This window comes from Lissotriton helveticus, chromosome 8, assembly GCF_964261635.1.
Source record: "Lissotriton helveticus chromosome 8, aLisHel1.1, whole genome shotgun sequence".
NCBI lineage: Eukaryota > Metazoa > Chordata > Amphibia > Caudata > Salamandridae > Lissotriton > Lissotriton helveticus.
In genome coordinates, this window is record NC_136069.1 from 18,996,301 (window position 1) to 19,021,647 (window position 25,347).

Sequence of the window (25,347 nt, forward strand, 5' to 3'; positions counted from 1 at the left end):
TTTCATGGCTTAAACATTTGTTTATTTAAATATTAAATAGACATCAACCATTTCATATTTTTTATAGACATTTCTCATTGAAACATAAGAAATACAAGTTATCAGTACAGTTCGTCGTAAAAAACAAAAAACAAATAAAAAAAACTTACATCTGGATGAGAGATCCTGTAGTGCCTACTCTTATATATTCCAAGACTGCTCAGCAGTCTGAATGAAAGCAGCTCAAAGAACATATCCAGACGAAACAATTCATGTGGGGGGGTGGGTCATTCCAAATATAAGCCTCCCATACTGTAAAATACTAACAGCCCATGGTGCTTCTTCTAGGCTGTGGAGAACAGAGGGGAGGAGAGGCTGGCCTGTTAGAACTACAACAGAAAACAAGGGTCACTATTCTCTGTCTTGCCAACACTAATGTGTCACCTGTGATTACCAGGACACGTGCATCTTTCTGAACACAGGAGGTTGGCCTTCAGTCCTGTGAAAAGGGACCTAAATAGCTAAAGATTTCAAGTTCATCCAAAGTAGAAACGGAGAGTCACAGGATGCCAAGAGCGGTCAGCACCAGACTTCACCAGCTATGCTCCCAGACCACAGTTGTTCTATTTTAAGCAAAGTACTGAATGTCCACGTCAGCCAGAAACAGTCTATTGACTGCGGGGAGAAAGTATCCACACAGCGGACAACTTTTCAAAATAGTACCTGTGGCTCCTCAGATGGCTTTCACTGACAATGATCACAGGCTAGGGGGGGCTACGGCTCGCAGTGAGTTCTCCCCTCAACACTTTACTTCAGTCTACAGGTCAACTGAGGTAGCAGGGTTTTTAGGGTTCCCTGAAGCTTCAGCCGTGCCAAGGAACAGAAGGCCATAGTCTGACATGCTTGTGGACATAACCAAGTCTTCCTGAACAGAGAACAGAACAGCCTACTCTTCTCCCTACACCCAACCCTCCAGAGCTTGTCAACTAAACTTAGGGGCAGGCTACATGGAAATTAAACACTTCTCCTCTGCACAGGCAATGTTGATCGCAAGTGCCAAATCAGCCTAGCTAGCACTAAATCGACATGACATGACGGCTGATGGTAGGAGAAAGATTATACCAGAAGTTATTGCCTTACGCTGTGTGCTACTATAAGAACAGGCTGCTGAAATGGGGGTGAGAGGTTCTTTGGTAATGTGGGAGGGCAAAGGGTTTATTTTAAAGAGGCTCCACTTCAATGTACTAATGCTCATCCTAATACGAGATGACATAACTCACAGCTATTCAATTTGTTCCAGCATGGTTACAAAAAACCTCCAAGTATACAGGATCCACCCCTTTTCCCCAAATATTTATCAGGTAACTTTGGATCCTGACCTGAAATGTTCTTCAAAACAAAAAAAACAATAAAAACACACACACAAAAGCAGCATTAAAAATTTGTAAAGTGCATCATATGCAATCTCTCTGCCCCTTCCTAGGGCACAGGCACCGCCAGTCCTGGAATGATGGCAAAGCTGGCTGCATCAATCCCGCAGAGCGGCCTGGCCCCGGGTGGGAACTGAGAGTGCGCTGGGTAACTAAGGGTATTGTGTATACTGATGAGGTCATCTAATCTACCCATTGTGCTGATTTTGGTTCAACTACCTCTGAATGCCCATCAGAGATGCAGATAAAAGGTTCCATCAACTGTACTCTTCAGAGCAGAGAATACTCCATATCTGCAGGCGTTCCTCAGTCAATGCTCGCCCTCCACAATGCACACGTTGACCTTCAGACTGGGCACTTGCCATAGAAGGGTGGAAGGGTTAACAGGTAGTAAGGTTATTGTGCTAGACAAGTGAAGACCCAACCTAGAGGGCTGGATACATCACTTTGGTGTTCTCGCGCTCCATAAATACGCTGGCGGTTTGAGAGGTAATCTTCGGAGTCACAAGAAGGTGCAAAGGAAAAGTGGCTCTATGTGGTGACAGCATGCTGCCTGTGCCATTGTGCTGGGTGGTACTGTCCAACCATTCCTTTGAGTTCAGAGGCTTGCGTCGGCCTTCAGTGCAAGAAGTAGGCAATGCCTACCAAGAATATTGCTGGTTTTGGTTGGGCCCTAGGGCTCCTCATCGTCTGTTTTATTGCTAGACTCTGGAACTCCAGGCCCTGGATTCTATATGGTGCAGATTCCTTCAAGTCTCAGGAAAGGCCCTAGAGCTAGTCTTGCTACTTCACCAGCACAAATGTCCCTGCCTGCAGGGAGCTGAGGTCCTCCATCTCGCAGTCTGCCGGCAGCAGGCCCATGGGCTGGTACTGAGGAGTCAGGAAGGTGAAATGGGGCAGTTGGGGGAAGCAGGGAATGGGACTGCCACCACTGACGTAGATCTGGGAATCCAGGAGGCGGGCTGCTGAAGACACAGACACATTGCAGACCTGAGCCTTCTCCACCACAGAGATCTCCGGCTGTAGCGCAGAGAGCACAATGGAGGCGGTGCTGGATGGGCTGGTGCTTTCAGTCGTTGGTGACAGGCTGTGCGCAGGGGGCAGGTGTGCAGGCTGGAGCTGCAGCTGGAGCATTCTACAGGAGACAGTAAGGGAGAGAGAGTCAGTGTAACATGTGATGTAACCGCTCTGAAAACATTACACAGTTCAACTAAAACCTCTACATTTCAATAACCCTTCTACCTTCCATTCTTGGCCACATATCCTTCCTCTAGATCTTCTCCCAGGAGCTCACACCCTACTTCAAGCTTCTGTGTCAGAGCCACAAATGTACACACCAACAGACCCCACAGAGCCTGAGGAGCAGAGGCGAGGCTCATGAGGAGCAGCGCTAAGGCCACCTCCAGACCTCAGGGGGAGACTGACGGGGAGACAGAAAGACACACACTGATGTGCTAGGAAGAGATGAAGCTTCCTCCCTCAGACTGTTCTCCAATCGCCCTTCCCAAGCCAGAGCCTCACTAGGAGCTGTAATTTTCAGAGTAGTGCTAAGGTCATCTTCAGACCTCAGGCACGCACCTCCCACCCCATGCTTGGAAGACATGCTAAAGCCCCTTCCTTCAGACTGTTCGCAAATCACCCTTCCTAAGCACACACTAACAGAGCCCACTGAGGCACCCTCTCACACTGGTCTGTCAGAGGCCAGCAGCAGGGCTGGTACCCACGATGAAGACATTTTGCCACAGCCTTCCCCTGGCAATGGAGCCAAGTTTGATGATTCCAGTCCTAGAAGCATCTGCAGTGCCACACTTGCCCAGTAGTTTGTGGATCCCCTACACGAAGCCTCTCTCCCAGGCACTACTCAAAGCTGTCCAGTCAGCATGACACCAAGTAGAACAGATCCTGTGCACACGCTGATGAAATCGGCGGTCCTGCAGTCAGGACGCAAAATTACAAGATAATGGAAAATACGTGAAAGGTTCAAAAGATTAGACACAAAGATTCATGTAGATGAAGATGTTTTTTATAATAGGGTTGGCAGGGTCGTGGTGGCGACTGCCAAATCTGTAGTCGGCCACGTGGTAAAACGAGGGATGAGACCTAGGCACCCTGTGCCTCAAAAGGGAGCGAAGAGGTGGGTGGGTACGTCCACAGCTTTCCGAGGTAGCCTAGGGCTCCATTATCCGGACATCTTTAGCTGGATGCACGGACCCGTTGCGTTCTCCTTTATTTTCTGCCCTAGGCTACCTCGGAAAGCTGTGGATGTACCCACCCACCACTTTCGCTCCCTTTTGAGGCACGAGGTGCCTAGGTCACATCCCTCGTTTTAACACGTGGCACACTACAGATTTGGCAGTCTCCACCACGACCCTGCCAACCGTATTAGCCTATCAGCCCTGATGAGTCACATCTCCTTCACGGTGTGACGAAACACATGAAGGCTGGCTATTATTTTCTGTACTGACCAACAATTGACTTATAAAAAACATCTTCACCTACATGAACTTTGTGTCTATTCTTTTGAACCTTTCACGTATTTTCCATTATCTTGTAATTTTGCGTCCTGACTGCAGGACCACCGATTTCATCAGCGTGTGCACAGGATCTGTTGTTCTTCTATTTCGGTTTAGGCCTTCCTATACCGTTACAGGGGTGGTTTCTCCCTCTGGGTTTGTGTTCCCCTGTCCTGCATTGTCCCGCGTGCCTACTGCACGAATAGCACCATCAAGAGATCACACCGCTTAGAGCGCCACTTCTTCCTGTTCTCTCAACTCAAACCCAGTCTCTTTCAAAAGCATGGCACCAAGTGCCCATGTGTTACCCCGGCTCTTGCACTGGGCCATTAAGGCTGGTACAGGGGAGAGTGCACTCCACTCACCTCTGCTGATGCAGCACGTCCTCCAGCAGGCCCCGGCTCTCTCGCCCAATCCCTGCGCCGTACATGCAGGAGCTCTGCACGGGATGCTGCAGTGGGCCGGTGCGTGCTGCCCGAGCAGAGGGCGACTGGCACATGTGGCGAGCAAATCCTTTGATTTTGTTCAGACCCAGGCAGCCCTTGGCTCGAGCATTTTTGCGTATCTGCTGCCGAAAAGCTTTCAATCCTGTGGAGCAAAAACAGGACAGTTTTAGAATTTGGAGACCCTTGGGTGAACACAAAAAAACAAAACCTGTAAAGCCCTCTGAAAAGTCACATGATGGCAAACAATGAATTAGGGGAAAACCAGCTTTCAAAGGCACGTGAGGGAGTGAACATATAGTCAAGGAAAGAAATGAGCATGCTGTGCTACCAGCCTGTGGGCGCCACGAAAGGCGTCCCTGTGCATCAAATCACACCAGGCTATGCACAAAGAAGCTTCAGCCATAGAAATCTCACTTTACAGCCATGCCAAAAAAGCAGCAGTACAGACATGACATCATGTAGCAGCCGCTTGCAAAGAGCCCCTGTACTGAACCAGAGACAGTTCACACATAGGGGCAAAAGGCAAAATCTCGTGCGGATTATGCCCTTCGACAACCGCGCAATCACCTCAAAGGCCACCACCTATCACAGCACCTAAGTTCAGCTGGCTGAGGGTGCAGGTCTAGATTGCAACAGGAGAAGAGCACTGTAAGCCCCCCAAAACCCAACTAAGCAGTGGCAAAAGCCCATCACCTACCTTGTGTTAGCGAGGTATCGGAAGCCCGTCTTCCTTCCTGGAAGGTGACCGGGAGCAGAGAGTTCCCACTCAGGCAGCCCTGAGCCTGGAAGGCCGGTGTGGCGGACTGGGCATTCAGGAACGGCGTGGTCATCCTAGCCGTGGCCTGGTTGGCAATGCACACCTGCTCTGCCAGGCAGACACCAGCTGACAACGAGCCTCCGTTGGAGGAGGTGCCAAGGCAGCCATCCAAACGTACGTCGTCAGCCTGGCTCCCAGAGGAGGAAACGATGATGCCTGGGAAAAAGAGGACATCCCAGGTGACTCCCAGAAACAGAACACAGGGCAGTCTGAGAAGCAGCCGCTGGCAGTTAACGTTACAATAACAAGCCTAGCCAATACTCCCCATCTCCCAGCAAGAACCCATGTGAAAACAGGTACCAACTCACCGATGGGCGAGCCTAGCCAATACTCCCCTCCTCCCAGCAAGAACCCATGTGAAAACAGGTACCAACTCACCGATGGGCGAGCCTAGCCAATACTCCCCTCCTCCCAGCAAGAACCCATGTGAAAACAGGTACCAACTCACCGATGGGCGAGCCTAGCCAATACTCCCCTCCTCCCAGCAAGAACTCCTGTGAAAACAGGCACCAACTCACCGCTGGGCGAGCCGAGCCAATACTCCCCTCCTCCCAGCAAGAACCCATGTGAAAACAGGCACCAACTCACCGATGGGCGAGCCTAGCCAATACTCCCCTCCTCCCAGCAAGAACCCATGTGAAAACAGGTACCAACTCACCGTTGGGCGAGCCGAGCCAATGCTCCCCTCCTCCCAGCAAGAACCCATGTGAAAACAGGTACCAACTCACCGATGGGCGAGCCTAGCCAATACTCCCCTCCTCCCAGCAAGAACCCATGTGAAAACAGGCACCAACTCACCGATGGGCGAGCCTAGCCAATACTCACCTCCTCCCAGCAAGAACCCATGTGAAAACAGGTACCAACTCACCGTTGGGCGAGCCTAGCCAATAACCCCCTCCTCCCAGCAAGAACCCATGTGAAAACAGGTACCAACTCACCGATGGGCGAGCCTAGCCAATACTCCCCTCCTCCCAGCAAGAACCCATGTGAAAACAGGTACCAACTCACCGATGGGCGAGCCTAGCCAATACTCCCCTCCTCCCAGCAAGAACCCATGTGAAAACAGGTACCAACTCACCGATGGGCGAGCCGAGCCAATACTCCCCTCCTCCCAGCAAGAACTCCTGTGAAAACAGGCACCAACTCACCGCTGGGCGAGCCGAGCCAATACTCCCCTCCTCCCAGCAAGAACCCATGTGAAAACAGGCACCAACTCACCGATGGGCGAGCCGAGCCAATACTCCCCTCCTCCCAGCAAGAACTCCTGTGAAAACAGGTACCAACTCACCGATGGGCGAGCCTAGCCAATACTCCCCTCCTCCCAGCAAGAACCCATGTGAAAACAGGCACCAACTCACCGATGGGCGAGCCTAGCCAATACTCACCTCCTCCCAGCAAGAACCCATGTGAAAACAGGTACCAACTCACCGTTGGGCGAGCCGAGCCAATGCTCCCCTCCTCCCAGCAAGAACCCATGTGAAAACAGGTACCAACTCATCGTTGGGCAAGCCTAGCCAATAACCCCCTCCTCTCAGCAAGAACCCACGTGAAAACAGGTACCAACTCACCGTTGGGCAAGCCTAGCCAATAACCCCCACCCCCTCCTTCAAGGAAGAAACCACATGAAAACAGGCACCAACTCACCGATGGGCGAGCCGAGCCAATACTCCCCTCCTCCTAGCAAGAACCCATGTGAAAACAGGCACCAACTCACCGATGGGCGAGGGCCTGCCATCTCGGTCTCTGGCCAGGGAAGAATGGCTGACGTAGGATATGGAGTGCGCGCGCTGGGGCAACCATGAAACCCCATGTCCCCCCACAACTGGTGCAGTGCTTGCATTCTTTAGCCCCATAGCCACCCATTTAAGAAGAGGGCCAGGCAGCCCACAAGTGTGCATCACTGGAGAGGAAACCTCGAGCGGCCAGGACTTACATGGCGGTGTGCACTGGTGAAAGCGAGACATGACTTCCGCCAGCGTGTGCCTCCTGCTCCCACTGCAGGAAGTGGCGAGCTCGTCTTCCAGTTCCCGCTCCTGCCTCGCCTCGTCGCCGATACTGGTGTCGTGTGCAATGCCGGGAGAGAGGGAGCAATTCTTGAAGAAACCATTGAGGTTTGCATCAGTGGGAAAGAACAGGGGCTGGAAATAAAAATTTAAAAAATATGTATAAGTTACAGCAGAGTCCGGCAAACACCACAAACAGGACGCCACAAACCCGCTACAGGAGCATCGAGGGAGCACCCACAGGCAGAAACACCTCACTCACACACAGAGGACCCCCGCAGACTGGGGCACGCACACTGTGGGAGGACCCATAGGCAGAAAACTCACCCACGCAAACAGGACCCCACAGACACAGCACAGGCCCCTAGAAAACACACAGCTCTCTCCAATTGTCCATCAAGCCTGGGTACTTCACGGTGCGCACACATACCTGCAGGGTGCTCAAGTCACACTCCATGTCTGACTGGAACGAGGGCTGCGCCAGGCTCGCAGGCTGCGGATACAAGAGAGAGGACTGCAACGAGTCGCACACAGCACTGTCCTGAGGAAGCTGCAAATAAAAGAAAGTTTTAGAGATCAGGCAGGGTTTCCGGTGACAAAAGAGCTCAGGGTATGGCAGTTTCCCAGGCTCTTGAAGTAGAAGTTCAGGTTTTCGCCCATAGTTTGCCTAAAGAATCACTATACCCTGCAAAATGTTTTTCTTCTTTTTATCCTACTGGCACTGGGGCATTGTCAGTCATATGCCCTTTAATAGGATTCATATTGCTACGCTGCACATATCTAACCAGTGCTTAATTTGAGCCGGTGGTTTCCGGTGCTTGTCACCGACACATAATTGTCAGCACTGGCGTTTATGACAGTCTGCCACAAGGTGGTGCCGTCTGGCTAAATTAGAGATGACCGGAAAAAACTACAAATCAAACAATATTCCCTGCCGCCCAAGCCATTCTTATACCTTGGAGGCATGGTATAGTCTGAATTGTCACACTTGTAGGAGTGAGATGGTTCGGTACTATCATTGGCAGCACTGGAAGGGACACGGGGCGGTGCAAGCTGCAATGGCCTCCTGTTGAGGGACCTGGCACTTAGTCTTTTACAAATTAAGCCATAAGGCAGAAAAAGTTGCTTCCCTCTGGTATGTTTTAACATTTAAATCCTTTTCAGATGTAAAGACACAGTGCTAAATTCTACACAAGCTCGTGGATATTCAACCAAATCTAAGCTCGCGACTCTGGGTTAAGTCAAGGATTCCCAGGGAAGCATGCAGACCACTGAAGCAGGACGTTTCAGAAACAACTCCCTCCAGAAAGAGGCAAGCATTTAAGTGATCAGACAGGGCAGGCACAGCATTGGGGGTTTTAGGATATTCAATTCTCGGGTGGCCGAGGCAGGCCGCCACTCACCTCCATGCAGAGCTCCAGAGTTTTCAGTCGCGGTTGTTGGCTGGCTGCAGGTAGAGCTGAAGGAACAGCAGACTTGTATTCTTTTAGACGCTCCAGCAGCAGATAGTAAATGGCCGCAAAATGATTATAGCTTGAATTCTGTAGAGACTGAGGAGGAAAGATACAATTCATCAGCAACACAAGAGAATCCCTAACAGAAGTGAGGTCTACAGACAAGCAAACAGGGAGAAGTGGGCAGAAGCATACACGCTTGGCATCAAGACCCCCTAGCCACACTCACCTCCACGGTCCTCTGCCGGTTGATGCCCAGTGTGTTCATGATGCCCAAGACCTGCTCGCTGTAGTCTCCCAGGTTTGAGTTGTAGTCCTGCAGGGGAAGGGACAGGGGGGGCTGCGACAGCTGGAGAGAGGGATCCGCCTGCATCCACTTGTGCTGCTTGATCTGGCTGATGGTGAGGCGTTTGGTGGGATCCACCACCAGCATCCGACGGATCAGCGACTCGCAATCTAAGAGTTTACACAGAGAAGAAAAGACACATTGAGGGCCAACATACTAAAAGCAGGAAGAGCGAAGTCTCTTACTGACAATGTTTAGAACTAGAAACCACTACAAAATCGTCACCTGAGCCCAGCAGGGATGGATTGAGGGGTTTGTGTGGGTTTTCTGGTGGGCAGGAAGGGGATCATTTGGTGATTTAATGGAGAAGAAGCATGCTTCACTCTCACACCGGACTTGTAGGACTAGCCAGCTGTGCGAGAGATATGAACTGATGTGCAGGAGTAGAATCAGCAGATCAGACCTTTACAGGATTTGGGCGTTGCAGTACTACAACAGAAGGGGTGCATGCACCCGGTCTGGATGAGCCCCCCCAACATGCCTCGGAGTCAGTACTGTGAACACAGGGATAAATCCACCCCTTGGGTGGGACACGCAACGCAGTCCTGGTCGAGTCCTAGAACATACCTTGCGACATGAAGTACGGGATGCGGAACCTGCCCTCCAGTACGCGCTGCCGCAGAGTTGGTAAGTTTGGTCCATCGAAAGGGAACGAGCCGCAGACAAGAACATAGAGCACAACCCCTAGACTCTGAAAGGAAAAGAGCACGAGCGTTAGAAACATCTTCTGTCAAAACGCTAGCTCCAAACAATGCTGGGCGGTCGCATTCAAAGCCTGAAGAGGGGCCTGGAAGGGCGTGCTGAGTGCCAGCAAGGGCCAAAGGCAGGGGACCCTTCAGACCATCACCAATGGTATGTACAGACAATGCAATGAAGGGTGGCTAGTGGATGCCAACAGCAGTGGCCTGAGATGCACTGGCTAGCAAAGCTCTGAGGGAGGGACTCTGGCTACCTAGGAGGGATCCAAAGGATGGCACACACCTGTGGAGAAGTGTGGCTCAATGGTTAGAGCGGCAGACCCTGATGCAGAGGTCTAGCCCGGGACCAGGGTTCAATTCCCGCCTCGGCGGGTCTTGGGCTCAATTTCCGCGGACCTGATAATTCTCGCCTCGGTGCCTAGTCTAATCATGAGCCCCACTCTGCACCTCTGGGCAATAGCTTGCTTAATCTCCACAACGGCCCCAACAACGCTAGGATGCCTGGCTTCACCTTGGGGGTACCCCGGAGTGGGCACATCACAGGGAAAAGCCAGGAAGGGTTCCACAGCGGTATGCGTACAAGCGCCTGAGATACCCCTTCGGGGGTCGATTCGGGCGCTATACAAGTACTACTACATTTACATTTACAAGGGGGATGGAGAAGACCTCAGGCCACAGGGTGGAGAGGGAGACTGAATATGCCAAGCAAAGCAGGGGGCAATCACCGCCTGGCTTACCCAAATATCAAGATGGGGTCCCTCGTACTCCTTGCCCTCAAAGACCTCCGGAGCAGCATAAGGAGGGCTTCCGCACCACGTCGAGAGAGGTTCACCGGACTTGTAGAAGTTTCCAAATCCAAAGTCTGTTGGGAATAAAGAACAATGAGTTCTCTGCGTGTACTTGTGTGTCCCTTCACCATCACCCACCCCAAGAGGGTCACCAACCCCAAGCAGAAGAGGGGCTCACCAGCTATCTTGATGTTCATGTTGGCGTCCAGCAGCAGGTTCTCCGTTTTGAGGTCCCGGTGCACGATGTGACGGCAGTGACAGTACTCCACTGCAGACAGGATCTGGCTGAACTTGGTCCGTGCTTCGCTCTCACTCAGGTGCCCGTTGGTCGTCAGGTAATCTGCAGGCAGAGAGAAAGCAAGCAGGTTGCACAAACTGTCGAAGAAGCAGCAGCGGCGCAATGCAGACGCGCCCCACACCGGACATCGGATTACAGGCGCTGCCCTGCTCTGGGTGGGGGCTATCATCTCAGGGGTGGGGGTTGTTATATGATCACCTCTGAATGGAGGAGGAATAAGGTCGCAGGACCTCATTTCAGGGAGCAGAAGAGGCATAAATGTCACGTGGGAGGCAGTGCTGCAGGTAGCAGGGTTTCAAATCTGACCAAGTATGGGGGAAGGTTCTAGCACCTTAAGTAGGAAAAGGAGGTGCAGGCGCTATAGTGACGATCTGGGGGAAGGGGCCCATCATTCCATGATGTGGGGCTGCAAGGTATAATTCAAACAGTTTTGCTCACGAAAAATAAAAACTTACCAAACATTTCTCCATTCTTTGCAAACTCTGTCACAATGTAGAGCATGTCTTTGGTTTCCATCACCTAAAACAAAACAACGCAGAAGAGATCTGGTCAGCACACAGACGGAAGTGGACCTAACACAGCACAGCTAAATTAAACAGCTAAAACGTATGAGGACATGGCGTGGAGTGCTGCCTGGTGTAACGCAAGATGACATGGCGTGGAGTGCCGGCTGGTGTAACGCAAGATGACATGGCGTGGAGTGCAGTCTGGTGTAACATAAGATGACATGACATGGCGTGGAGTGCCGCCTGCTGTAACGTATGATGACATGGCGTGGAGTACCGCCTGGTGTAACATGATGACATGGTGTGGAGTGCTGTCTGGTGTAATGTAAGATGACATGGCGTGGAGTGCCAGCTGGTGTAACATATGAAGACATGGCGTGGAGTGCTGCCTGGTGTAACATATGATGACATGGCGTGGAGTGCCGCCTGGTGTAACATATGATGACATGGCGTGGAGTGATGTCTGGTGTAACGTAAGATGACATGGCGTGGAGAGCTATCTGGTGTAATGTAAGATGACATGTCGTGGAGTGCCGCCTGCTGTAACGTAAGATGACATGGCGTGGAGTGCCGCCCGGTGTAACATAAGATGACATGGCGTGGAGAGCTGTCTGGTGTAACATGTGATGACATGGCGTGGAGAGCTGTCTGGTGTAACGCAAGATGACATGGCGTGGAGTGCTGTCTGGTGTAACACATGATGACATGGCGTGGAGAGCTGTCTGGTGTAACATATGATGACATGGCGTGGCGTGCCGCCTGGTGTAACATGATGACATGGTGTGGAGTGCTGTCTGGTGTAATGTAAGATGACATGGTGTGGAGTGCTGTCTGGTGTAATGTAAGATGACATGGTGCGGAGTGCTGCCTGGTGTAACGCAAGATGATATGGCGTGGAGTGCCGCCTGCTGTAACGTAAGATGACATGGCGTGGAGTGCCGCCTGGTGTAACGTATGATGACATGGCGTGGAGTATCGCCTGGTGTAACATGATGACATGGTGTGGAGTGCTGTCTGGTGTAATGTAAGATGACATGGCATGGAGTGATGTCTGGTGTAACGTAAGATGACATGGCGTGGAGAGCTGTCTGGTGTAATGTAAGATGACATGGCGTGGAGTGCCGCCTGGTGTAACATATGATGACATGGCGTGGAGTGCCGCCTGGTGTAACATATGATGACATGGCGTGGAGTGCCACCTGGTGTAACGTAAGATGACATGGCGTGGAGTGCCACCTGGTGTAACGTAAGATGACATGGCGTGGAGTGCTGTCTGCTGTAACATAAGATGACATGGCGTTGAGTGCCACCTGGTGTAACATATGATGACATGTTGTGGAGTGCCACCTGGTGTAACATATGATGACATGTTGTGGAGTGCCACCTGGTGTAACATATGATGTCACGGCGTGGAGTGCCGCCTGCTGTAACGTAAGATGACATGGCGTGGAGTGCTGCCTGGTGTAACATATGATGACATGGCGTGGAGTGCCGCCTGGTGTAACGTAAGATGACATGGCGTGGAGTGCCGCCTGGTGTAACATAAGATGACATGGCGTGGAGAGCTGTCTGGTGTAACATAAGATGACATGGCGTGGAGTGCCGCCTGGTGTAACATGATGACATGGTGTGGCGTGCTGTCTGGTGTAACATAAGATGACATGGCGTGGAGTGCCGCCTGGTGTAACGTATGATGACATGGCGTGGAGTGCCGCCTGGTGTAACATAAGATGACATGGCGTGGAGTGCTGTCTGGTGTAACATAAGATGACATGGCGTGGAGTGCCGCCTGGTGTAACATGATGACATGGTGTGGCGTGCTGTCTGGTGTAACATAAGATGACATGGCGTGGAGTGCCGCCTGGTGTAACGTATGATGACATGGCGTGGAGTGCCGCCTGGTGTAACATAAGATGACATGGCGTGGAGTGCTGTCTGGTGTAACATAAGATGACATGGCGTGGAGTGCCGCCTGGTGTAACATGATGACATGGTGTGGCGTGCTGTCTGGTGTAACATAAGATGACATGGCGTGGAGTGCCGCCTGGTGTAACGTATGATGACATGGCGTGGAGTGCCGCCTGGTGTAACATAAGATGACATGGCGTGGAGTGCTGTCTGGTGTAACATAAGATGACATGGCGTGGAGTGCCGCCTGGTGTAACATGATGACATGGTGTGGCGTGCTGTCTGGTGTAACATAAGATGACATGGCGTGGAGTGCCGCCTGGTGTAACGTATGATGACATGGCGTGGAGTGCCGCCTGGTGTAACGTATGATGACATGGCGTGGAGTGCTGTCTGGTGTAACATAAGATGACATGGCGTGGAGTGCCGGCTGGTGTAACATAAGATGACATGGCGTGGAGTGCTGTCTGGTGTAACGTATGATGACATGGCGTGGAGTGCCGGCTGGTGTAACATAAGATGACATGGCGTGGAGTGCCGGCTGGTGTAACATAAGATGACATGGCGTGGAGTGCCGGCTGGTGTAACATAAGATGACATGGCGTGGAGTGCCGGCTGGTGTAACGCAAGATGACATGGCGTGGAGTGCCGCCTGGTGTAACATAAGATGACATGGCGTGGAGTGCCGGCTGGTGTAACGCAAGATGACATGGCGTGGAGTGCCGGCTGGTGTAACATAAGATGACATGGCGTGGAGTGCCGGCTGGTGTAACGTATGATGACATGGCGTGGAGTGCCGCCTGGTGTAACGTAAGATGACATGGCGTGGAGTGCCGCCTGCTGTAACGTAAGATGACATGGCGTGGAGTGCCGCCTGGTGTAACATGATGACATGGCGTGGAGTGCTGCCTGGTGTAACATATGATGACATGGCGTGGAGTGCCGCCTGGTGTAACATATGATGACATGTTGTGGAGTGCCACCTGGTGTAACATATGATGACATGTTGTGGAGTGCCACCTGGTGTAACATATGATGTCACGGCGTGGAGTGCCGCCTGCTGTAACGTAAGATGACATGGCGTGGAGTGCTGCCTGGTGTAACATATGAACAATAAACCAAAGCACACAGCAGCTGACCAAGGTTTCGCACATCAACTTTTCCTGTTTCAAAAATATTTGGTGGTGCTGCTACTCTCACCATCCGCTGCCAAGGATGTATATCAAAGCAAATAGAAAAAAGAGTAGAGAGGCGCACTCAATAAGATTAATAGCTCGAAGAGTCCATAAAATACGTAGATCCTCTGTCGTTTTTCTTAAATATATTCTTTATTTTCATTTGCATAAAACGGCACAGCCAACGCGTTTCATCCCCACAATGTGCCTAGGGGATTTCGTCAGGGCATAAACTGAACAATCAGGATAATGAAATAGTATCAAAGATGGTAGCTCTATCGACGCGGTTATCTGAGCTCGATCACAGTAGATCCCAGTATTTTCGTGTGATGCCTTAGTGGAACTTCGCAGGGGGCGTCCTCCAGGGGGTAACAGGCTCAAGTGATGCCTACTCTTCGCGTTGTTGCGGAAAGTACCTCTAATATGGTACTCGTACTCCACTGCTCCTCCTCATGGAATAATGGCAGCTAACATATGATGACATGGCGTGGAGTGCCGCCTGGTGTAACGTAAGATGACATGGCGTGGAGTGCCGCCTGGTGTAACATAAGATGACATGGCGTGGAGAGCTGTCTGGTGTAACATAAGATGACATGGCGTGGAGTGCCGCCTGGTGTAACATGATGACATGGTGTGGCGTGCTGTCTGGTGTAACATAAGATGACATGGCGTGGAGTGCCGCCTGGTGTAACGTATGATGACATGGCGTGGAGTGCCGCCTGGTGTAACATAAGATGACATGGCGTGGAGTGCTGTCTGGTGTAACATAAGATGACATGGCGTGGAGTGCCGCCTGGTGTAACATGATGACATGGTGTGGCGTGCTGTCTGGTGTAACATAAGATGACATGGCGTGGAGTGCCGCCTGGTGTAACGTATGATGACATGGCGTGGAGTGCCGCCTGGTGTAACATGATGACATGGTGTGGCGTGCTGTCTGGTGTAACATAAGATGACATGGCGTGGAGTGCCGCCTGGTGTAACGTATGATGACATGGCGTGGAGTGCCGCCTGGTGTAACATAAGATGACATGGCGTGGAGTGCTGTCTGGTGTAACATAAGATGACATGGCGTGGAGTGCCGCCTGGTGTAACATGATGACATGGTGTGGCGTGCTGTCTGGTGTAACATAAGATGACATGGCGTGGAGTGCCGCCTGGTGTAACGTATGATGACATGGCGTGGAGTGCCGCCTGGTGTAACATAAGATGACATGGCGTGGAGTGCTGTCTGGTGTAACATAAGATGACATGGCGTGGAGTGCCGCCTGGTGTAACATGATGACATGGTGTGGCGTGCTGTCTGGTGTAACATAAGATGACATGGCGTGGAGTGCCGCCTGGTGTAACGTATGATGACATGGCGTGGAGTGCCGCCTGGTGTAACATAAGATGACATGGCGTGGAGTGCTGTCTGGTGTAACATAAGATGACATGGTGTGGAGTGCCGCCTGGTGTAACGCAAGATGACATGGCGTGGAGTGCCGGCTGGTGTAACATAAGATGACATGGCGTGGAGTGCCGGCTGGTGTAACATAAGATGACATGGCGTGGAGTGCCGGCTGGTGTAACATAAGATGACATGGCGTGGAGTGCCGGCTGGTGTAACGCAAGATGACATGGCGTGGAGTGCCGCCTGGTGTAACATAAGATGACATGGCGTGGAGTGCCGGCTGGTGTAACGCAAGATGACATGGCGTGGAGTGCCGGCTGGTGTAACATAAGATGACATGGCGTGGAGTGCCGGCTGGTGTAACGCAAGATGACATGGCGTGGAGTGCCGGCTGGTGTACGGGGCGCATGGGCTAGGCGAGAACCAGGGCGCAGGGAGCGCCGCAGAGGTCAATGCTACACATGGGAGCGGGAAGGTAGGCGGAGGAAATGAATGTGATAAAGGCGCCAGACACAGAATCAAAGGCTGGACGCAGCAATTTAGAAGAAAGGCTCGAGACTCCCAAATCCCGAATCAGAGAATTGCGCACATATAGCAAACAACAAGCTCTCGGGCCGGCACGGAGGGGAGGAAGGCGACATCCCCTACTGCCTTGGAAAGGCTCGTCCCTGGCTGGCACCGAAAGGGCACTGCCACCTGCGACAACAAGGCAGCCAGCTGCGGGGACGGCCTCTGGGTGGCGCAAGCGGAGCCTGAACTATGCCAGGAATGTGGCCAACCACGGCAGGGCCCGATGCGTGCCCCCACCGGCCGGTGACGCAGGCAGCACCTGGTGCGTGCCCCCACCAGCTGGTGACGCAACCAGCACCCGGCCCTGTGCGTGCCCCCACCGGCCAGTGACGCACACAGCACCTGGTGCGTGCCCCCACCGGCCGCTGACGCAGCCACAGCGGCTCCAGGCCCGGCGTGCCCTTCCTGGCACCGAGCGGGCATGGCATGCGCTCACACCATCACCAGCACCTCTCAGGGAGGCCGACCCCTCACGTGCCCCCTGATCCTCGTCCACGTGGGGGCATGGCATGCGCTCACACCATCGCCCCTCACGTGCAACCCCCCCTCCCCCCACACACCCCCCGATCCTCGTCCACGTGAGGGCTGGGCATGGCATGGGCTCACACCATCGCCAGCACCACTCAGGGTGCCCGGCCCCTCACGTGCCCCCCCCGATCCTCGTCCACGTGGAGGCTGAGCGCCCTAATCCACGCGCACTCAGTGGCCCCTGGTTCCTTCCACCGAGGCCTCCAGACGGATCCACATAAAGACGATTAAAGAGAACCGGCCCGGCCTGTAATGCGATCACCGGAGCCGCGGGCAGGTCACGCCATGGGAAGAGCCTGGGTGCAACCCCTGGGACAGGCCAGGGTCACACCAGAACATGGGGACAGGCCAGAGTCACACCAGAACCTGGGTGCAACCCCTGGGGGCAGGCCATGGGGAAGAACCTGGGTGCAACCCCTGGGGACAGGGCAGAGTCACGCCATGGGAGGAGACACTGGGCAACCCCTGGGGACAGGCCAAGGTCACACCAAGGGGAAGAAACTGGGTGCAACCCCTGGGGGCAGGCCATGGGGAAGAACCTGGGTGCAACCCCTGGGGACAGGGCAGAGTCACGCCATGGGAGGAGACTGGGTGCAACCCCTGGGGACAGGCCAAGGTCACACCAAGGGGAAGAAACTGGGTGCAACCCCTGGGGGCAGGCCATGAGGAAGAACCTGGGTGCAACCCCTGGGGACAGGGCAGAGTCACGCCATGGGAGGAGACTGGGTGCAACCCCTGGGGACAGGCCAAGGTCACACCAAGGGGAAGAAACTGGGTGCAACCCCTGGGAAGAACCTGGGTGCAACCCCTGGGGACATGCCATGGGAAGAACCTGGGTGCAACCCCTGGGGACGGGCCAGAGTCACGCTTGGGGACAGGCCAGAGTCACGCCTGAACCTGGGTCCAACCCTGGGGACTGCCAGCCCTTGCCAGATTAACAGGTCATGCCACAGTCAGAACCTGGAAATCTTCAAATGGCTGCTGAGCAACACCCGAAAGACCCTCGCACAAGACCTAGTTACCAGCAAGAGCTATGGGTGCACTCTTGACGCAGGAATCAGCAAGAAACTCAGAAGACCACCGCAAACCATCCAGACCTCAACGTCCAGACTCATCCTCAACTTCCCTCACACCACACCTCACTGGCTCCTGATACACAAGCGTGCTCATGACACACACACACGCAAACTAACAGTGGTAGCGTGAGAGATGCCAACTGGTGACTGCCAGTGCTCTAAACCCAACACAAAGGCCCCACACGAGGTCTTCCAGGAAAGACTGAATGCCCAGCTCGAACCCATGGGAGGTACCAGCTGGTGCAGCGGTAGAAAGATCTGGAGTGCCAGCTCAAGCCTCTATCACACCACAGGCACCAGGAAACAAGCCTCTATCACACCACAGGCACCAGGAAGCAATCTGCAGCCGCAGGAGCTACGCAAGAGAAGGCACGAGAAGGTGCAGGGACGGGGTGAAGCCCCAGAGGACACAGCGAGCCCTTACCTGGTACAGCTTGATGATATGCGGGTGGTTCAGCAGCTTCATGATTTGGACTTCCCTGTAGATCTTCTCCAGATTCGATGGGTCCAATCTGGTTTTGTCAATGATTTTGATGGCAACCTGCCGATGTAAACATGGAGTGTTGGGTTTAGAGACGAGGAGTGAGAGGTGACATCACAAGACCCACATGTGCGACACAAAACATCGCCTGCCAGGGTCTGCCAAGCATCAGACACATGGGGCAGGTGAAGGGACAGCTGGTTCAATGCACAGGGACTTCAGGAAGGGATGCCAAGCAAGGGATTGCAGAGAACAGTGCACGGCTCACAGCAGCTCGGATCATCACTATGGGGTGGGCACTGAGGCGTGGGGCAGGGGCTGGAATCCATTTTGTGCTCGGCTTGGTCGCTCTTGGCCTGTGCTGGGATGTCCCTGCGGTGCACCGTGAGATTGCCGCCAGCTCACCGCCTGTCATCTGCTTGATGCAATCATGCTTGGCCAGGGTGGAGTCTTTCGGGGGGGGGGGGCATGTGGTGGGATGTCGGTGTACCCACCCCTTCTGAGGAGGCTGCATAGGTGACATACCCTTACGGGAAACATCCTTTACGACGCAACTTTCACTACGCAGTACCTTTAAAACGCAGGTTTTACAACGAAAGTTGTTACAACGAATTGCGCTGGGGGCGATGCAGGATAGGGAATAGTTTAATTTACTATCCAAAACCTTCCCTACTATCCACGGGGACTGGAGTTGATATAGTAAATTAAACTATTCACTATCCAGTGCCCCCAACGCAAGTCGTTGTAACGACTTGCGTTGTAAAATCTGCGTTGTAAAGGCATGCGTAGTAAAAGCATGCGTTAAGATGACATACATCCCGAGAGGTGCATTCGACACACTTTGCCCTCAGAATGTCACATTTAAGACTCAGATTGAAGATATGCTGCACGAAATGACACAAAGTGAACAAGGATGCCCTGTCCCACCTGGGGCGTGGGTACCCGGCCCTGGCCTCTCACCTGGGCGTGACACACACTGAACAAGGACGCCCCGTCCCACCTGGGGTGACAAACTGAACAAGGACGCCCCGTCCCACTTGGGATGACACAAACTGAACAAGGACGCCCCGTCCCACCTGGGGTGACACACACTGAACAAGGACGCCCCCGCCCCACCTGGGGTTCACACACACTGAACAAGGACGCCCCCGTCCCACCTGGGGTTCACACACACTGAACAAGGACGCCCCCGTCCCACCTGGGGGTGACACACACTGAACAAGGACGCCCCCGTCCCACCTGGGGGTGACACACTGAACAAGGACGCCCCCGTCCCACCTGGGGGTGACGCACACTGAACAAGGACGCCCCCGTCCCACCTGGGGGTGACGCACACTGAACAAGGACGCCCCGTCCCACCTGGGGGTGACACACACTGAGCAAGGACGCCCCCGTCCCACCTGGGGCACCTGACCCTGTGCTCTCACCTGGGTCTTGGTCACTCGATGCCTGGCGAGCTTCACCACTGCAAAGTTTCCCTTCCCCAGGGTCCGCTCGATGTCATAGAAGCCCACCCGCAGGGGTCTGCAGCGGGGGGCGCTGCAATCGGCCATGACCACCATGGTTCAGACGGGACACTGCTGCTGGGGGGCACAGGAGAGACACATGCAGCTGCAGACTGGCACGAACAGCACCTGGGCACAGGAAGAACCACAGCAGATTAGAGCAAGCACAGGCCGCATACAGTAACCAAAGAAGGCAGAAAAGAGAATGGAGGATACAAAGTGACACCCTTCGATGCTGCCCACTGCCCTAGATGTGCCCTTTATCCTCAGAGAAGCGTCTTACACTCACTCGAACACGTGCCCCCACGCCTGCCACCCTCTAAGACCGCCCACTCCTTCAGATGTGCCCTTTATCCTCAGAGAAGCGTCTTAAACCGCACTCGAACTTGTGCCCATACACCTGCCACCCTCTAAGACTGGTACAAAACGCCAGAAACCGGTCCTCGGAAGCTTGTTTCCGGTCCAGGGAAGGCATGGCTTGGCAGTTCGGGCTGGACTGTTCCCATGAGGCACAGGGTCAGACTGATTTGCATATGGCCATGTCTGAACTGGGGTGGCAGACTGGGCTAAAGAACGGTGATGGATTAAACCCAGATCTGTTGACTGGGTGTGAGTGTTTGTTTGGTTCAGATGCTCCGTCCACCATCACCCCCTTGTGTACCACTTTGTTCGCCATAAGTGTGGCAGGGTATGTTCAGACGTGAGTCCCTTGCTCACTTTGCCACTGGATTCAAGCAAGCCGGGCTGAAGACGGCTGTAATGCCAGAAACCGGTCCTCAGAAGCTTGTTTCCGGTCCAGGGAAGGCATGGCTTGGCAGTTCGGGCTGGACTGTTCCCATGAGGCACAGGGTCAGACTGATTTGCATATAGCCATGTCTGAACTGGGGTGGCAGACTGGGCTAAAGAACGGTGATGGATTAAACCCAGATCTGTTGACTGGGTGTGTGTTTGATTGGTTCAATGCTCCGTCCATCACCACCCCCTTTTGTACCCTCTCAGGCCCACTCCTCCCCAGATGTGCCCTTTACCCTCAGAAGCGTCTTACACTGGACTCGAATACGTGCCTGACGCCCGCCACCCTCACGCACACTCCGAGGCATCTCAAGCTAAAGAGCCCGGTGCGGCCTTGAACTCACAAGCAGCCCCCCTGGGAGCGCAGCTCCAGGCCGCCCCGAGGGTCAGATGGATGTATTTAGCAGCAGCAGCGCTCTGCACGTCCTTCCTGCCATCTGCGCCCTGCCCGCAGCAGGCCCTAGGGGGAGCCCCACAGGCGGAGCTCTGAAGGATGCTTTTATAGGGCCGAGTCAGCAGCCTGGACACCTGAGGCCGTGTGTGCGTAAGCGGCTCACGCACATCCCCTCCCACCGCCTGCTCGGGTGACGGCCTCCACCGACACCACTGGAAGCTGCTGAGACCGGTCCTAAAGTCAACAACACGCGGGGCCGCAATGTGGGGCCACACTGGGAGAAACCACCCAAGGAGGCAGACCCACCCATGCCACACAGGCAGGGGTTGAGGCTGGGCGGTCCAGGCCCGTGCCCTGCAGGGTACAGACAGACCCAGCCGGTGCCACACATGGGTAGGATGAGGATTAGACCCGTGCCCTGTAGTGAACAGAGACAGATCCAGCCGCTGCCACACAGGGGTAGGATGGAGGACCAGCCCTGCAGGGTACAGACAGACCCAGCAGGTGCCACACACGGGTAGGAAGGAGGACCAGCCCTGTGGGTATAGAGACAGACCCAGCAGGTGCCACAAACGGGCAGGAAGGAGGACCAGCCCTGTGGGTATAGAGATAGACCCAGCAGGTGCCACACACGGGTAACGATGGAGGTTGGAGGACCAGCCCAGTGCCATGCAGCAGGGTATAGAAACAGACCCAGCCAGTGCCACAAAGATAGCTAAACCAAAGGCAACCTCAGGCGTGGCAGCTGCCCAATGGGGCGACACTTGTTCTTTGCCCCTAGAGAGAAGCAGGCTCCCTTCTGCACCTAGGACTGGGGAGCTTTAATGCCCCCTGGAACAGATGGCATGTCAGTGTGGCCAGCAGTGGAAGGACGTGCACAGGCCACCTGTGCCTCTTACAGCTGGCTCCCCATGGCACTTACGGGACTGGGGGAGTGTGAATGCCCCCCCCCCAGGAGGGGAGACCGAGAAGATGTTAGTGTGTCCCACTGTGCTGTACAGAGCCCTCCTTGAGTAGCTCTTAGGCAGCCATCACCTGCTCTGCCACCAGAAACGGGCCACCCGGATTACCAGGGCACCACCGATGTAACTGGGATTTTCCAGGCCCTGACACTGCCCAATGACACAATCGTTCAGGCTTCTCGTAAGAATGTTTCCGTCATGAAACGTCCTCTTGCAGGCAGAAACAAGGGCACTTTTGTACCTCATTAGAAACAGCGAAGGGAGGTTGAAATGAAACCCACAAGTGCACACCCGTGTGAGGGGTCAGAAGAGATGGGCCGGCCGCTCAGCACCAGATGATTGCACCTAGAGGGCAGGGAATGGGAGGACAGTGGACCCCTCCATCCCACCCCTCTAGATGAGTGTACCTAGAGGGCAGGGAATGGAAGGGCAGTGGACCCCTCCATCCCACCCCTCTAGATGAGTGTACCTAGAGGGCAGGAAATGGAAGGGCAGTGGACCCCTCCATCCCACCCCTCTAGATGAGTGTACCTAGAGGGCAGGAAATGGAAGGGCAGTGGACCCCTCCATCCCACCCCTCTAGATGAGTGTACCTAGAGGGCAGGAAATGGAAGGGCAGTGGACCCCTCCAGATGAGTGTACCTAGAGGGCAGGGAATGGAAGGGCAGTGGACCCCTCCAGATGAGTGTACCTAGAGGGCAGGGAATGGAAGGGCAGTGGACCCCTCCAGATGAGTGCACCTAGAGGGCAGGGAATGGAAGGGCAGTGGACCCCTCCACCCCACCCCTTCAGATGAGTGCACCTAGAGGGCAGGGAATGGAAGGGCAGTGGACCCCTCCAGATGAGTGTACCTAGAGGGCAGGAAATGGAAGGGCAGTGGACCCCTCCAGATGAGTGTACCTAGAGGGCAGGGAATGGAAGGGCAGTGGACCCCTCCAGATGAGTGCACCTAGAGGGCAGGGAATGGAAGGGCAGTGGACCCCTCCACCCCACCCCTTCAGATGAGTGCACCTAGAGGGCAGGGAATGGAAGGGCAGTGGACCCCTCCAGATGAGTGTACCTAGAGGGCAGGAAATGGAAGGGCAGTGGACCCCTCCAGATGAGTGCACCTAGAGGGCAGGGAATGGAAGGGCAGTGGACCCCTCCAGATGAGTGCACCTAGAGGGCAGGGAATGGAAGGGCAGTGGACCCCTCCACCCCACCCCTTCAGATGAGTGCACCTAGAGGGCAGGGAATGGAAGGGCAGTGGACCCCTCCAGATGAGTGTCCCTAGAGGGCAGGGGATGGAAGGGCAGTGGTCCACCCCACCCCCGCACGGGCTCAGACCTCGCAGGTCTCAAGTGTCTGACACCGCCAGAGTCACCGTGTGCATTACTTGGATGGAGTCAGTGGCTGCCCCTCTGGAGGCAAGACCCTGATGCCCTCAGGTGCCCCGGGCCTTAGGTCTCCATGTACTGGTCAAACACCCACCTGGGGTCAGTGGCACCACATGATGCCGCCAGGCTCAAGGTCACCGTGTGCTGGTCAGACACCCCCACCAATGGTCAGTTTCCGCACCCCAGAAGGCAAGACCCCGTCCGTGGGCATTAGAGGGTGGCCTCAGGTGCCCCCGAGGCTAAAGCCGCCATGTGCTGGTCAGACACCCAGCTGTGGGCATTCGAGGGTGGCCTCAGGGGCCCCCAGGGGCCCCCAGGGATAAAGCTACCATATCACCTGTGGTCAGTGCCACCGCCACCATGTGCTGGTCAGGCACCCACCTGCGGTCACTGCCTGCCCCCTCTGTGGCACCATATGATGCCTCCAGGCTCAAAGTCACCATGTGCTGGTCAGACACCAAGTTGTGGTCAGTGCCCGCACCCCAGACGGTAGGACCCCCATCTGTGGCCATTACAGGGTGGCCTCAGGTGCTGGTCAGAGACTCACCAGTGGTCAGTGCCAGCCCCTCTGTGGCTCTACATGAAGCTCCCGAGCTTAAGGTCACCATGTTCTGGTCAGACCCCTGCTGTGGGCATCACAGGTGTCCCCGAGCTTAAGGTCACCATGTGCTGGTGTGGGCATCGCACGGTGGCCTCGGGTGCCCCCACGCCTAAAGCTGCCATGTGCGGATCAGGGGCCGAAAGACCACCCATGGGGGGTGACCCCTGTCCCCAGCTGCCTCGGGCACCAGGTGTCCGTGGGTGGCACCGAGGCGGGGGGGGGCGCATATGGCCCCCATGTGTCTCTCCGAGGCCAGTGCCCGTCTCCACAGGGGTCAAGCAGGCGACCCCCCCCCCCCCCGAGAGACCGAGAGGCGCCAGGAGAGCCCGCTCTATACTCGGGGCTCTCCCCTGTGGAGTCTCTGCCTCTCCACCTCAGAGTTTCCCACTTAGGTGGGTGCCAGGGTCTCCCTCCATCACCACAGTCTCTCTTTGAAAGCCCTCCGTGGACCCTGAAGCCCTCTCTCCCAGAGTCCTCGCGCCTGTGTCCCTCCAACGGCCGTTAACGGCTCTGCCGCGCGCCGCTCTCCCTCCAACGGCCGTTGACGCTCTGCCGCGCGCCGCTCTCTGCTCGCGCCTCTCAGCCCTGCCGTCCTCGCGCTCCCGCTCGCTCCAGTGGCCACGTGCTGCCAGCAGCCAGGCACCCCCCCTCGCGCCAGTTCTCGCGCTGCCTCTTCGAGTCAGTACCTCGCGCAGGTGTCCTCGCGCCTGTGTGTGACTGAAGAAGAGCTCGCGCCGGTCTCCTGCTCGCGCTGCCTTCCCCTCGCGCGCTCTGTCTCGCACCTCCTCCGCGCGCTCGCTCTTGACTGGAAACCCCCCTCGCCGCGTGCCCTCGCGTCGCTTCCCCTCTCGGCGCTGACAGGTCGTGCCGCCTCATTGACGTCACTTTGACGTCAGCAGAACGCACGGCTGACTGCGCGAGGGGGGGAGGTGTGCGAGGCGCCAGCTGGTTGCCAGGTTTACTCATCGGCCGTGACGTACTAGCCCGTCCCCATGGAAACCAGAAGACTGACGTACAGAGAGCGGCACACGTCTGCTTAACATTAATAACCTCATCTGACCGGCAGCGGCGCGGACACTGCGCACGCGCAGTACCGCAAGCGGTAACCCATAAAAGCCTAACGCGCGCGCTCTGCGCACGCGCAGCGCAGCAGAGCTCGTGTCCAAGTGTGAAAAAGTAAGAGACATAAAAGAGGGACTACCATGACACAGGCTGACTATTCCATTGTAGCTGCTACATATAGCGCCTACCGCCCCTGCCTCGAGGCGGGCAAACCAGAGGAATCATGGTATAAATGTAATAAACAGA

General features: G+C 54.9%; 1 protein-coding gene across 2 annotated transcripts; it reads right to left on the reverse strand.

The window, feature by feature from the left end:
- On the reverse strand, positions 1–24,927 carry SIK1 (salt inducible kinase 1). Of its 2 annotated transcripts, XM_078656396.1 has the most exons (14): positions 24,726–24,927; positions 19,837–20,043; positions 18,353–18,469; positions 11,228–11,291; positions 10,653–10,814; positions 10,424–10,548; positions 9,556–9,679; positions 8,872–9,098; positions 8,592–8,738; positions 7,619–7,738; positions 7,119–7,323; positions 5,066–5,341; positions 4,288–4,510; positions 1–2,544 (listed from the first exon to the last, which is right to left on the reverse strand). In XM_078656396.1, the coding sequence occupies exons 2-14, from the start codon at positions 19,969–19,971 to the stop codon at positions 2,193–2,195; spliced, it is 2,277 nt and encodes a 758-aa protein (XP_078512522.1). In that variant the 5' UTR covers positions 19,972–20,043; positions 24,726–24,927; the 3' UTR covers positions 1–2,192. The 2 variants fall into 2 exon arrangements, with proteins under 2 accessions (XP_078512522.1, XP_078512523.1); XM_078656397.1 differs by lacking the exon at positions 24,726–24,927 and having other exon boundaries at positions 19,837–20,117.
- Positions 24,928–25,347: the final 420 nt, after the last annotated feature.

Excerpts from the sequence above, each read along its gene's own strand:
- SIK1 (XM_078656396.1), bottom strand. The coding sequence starts at position 19,971 with ATGGTGGTCATGGCCGATTGCAGCGCCCCCCGCTGCAGACCCCTGCGG. Across the intron at positions 7,324-7,618 it reads GTGACTTGAGCACCCTGCAG|CCCCTGTTCTTTCCCACTGA; the intron begins GTATGTGTGCGC and ends TTTTATTTCCAG. Across the intron at positions 2,545-4,287 it reads GACGTGCTGCATCAGCAGAG|AATGCTCCAGCTGCAGCTCC; the intron begins GTGAGTGGAGTG and ends TGTCTCCTGTAG.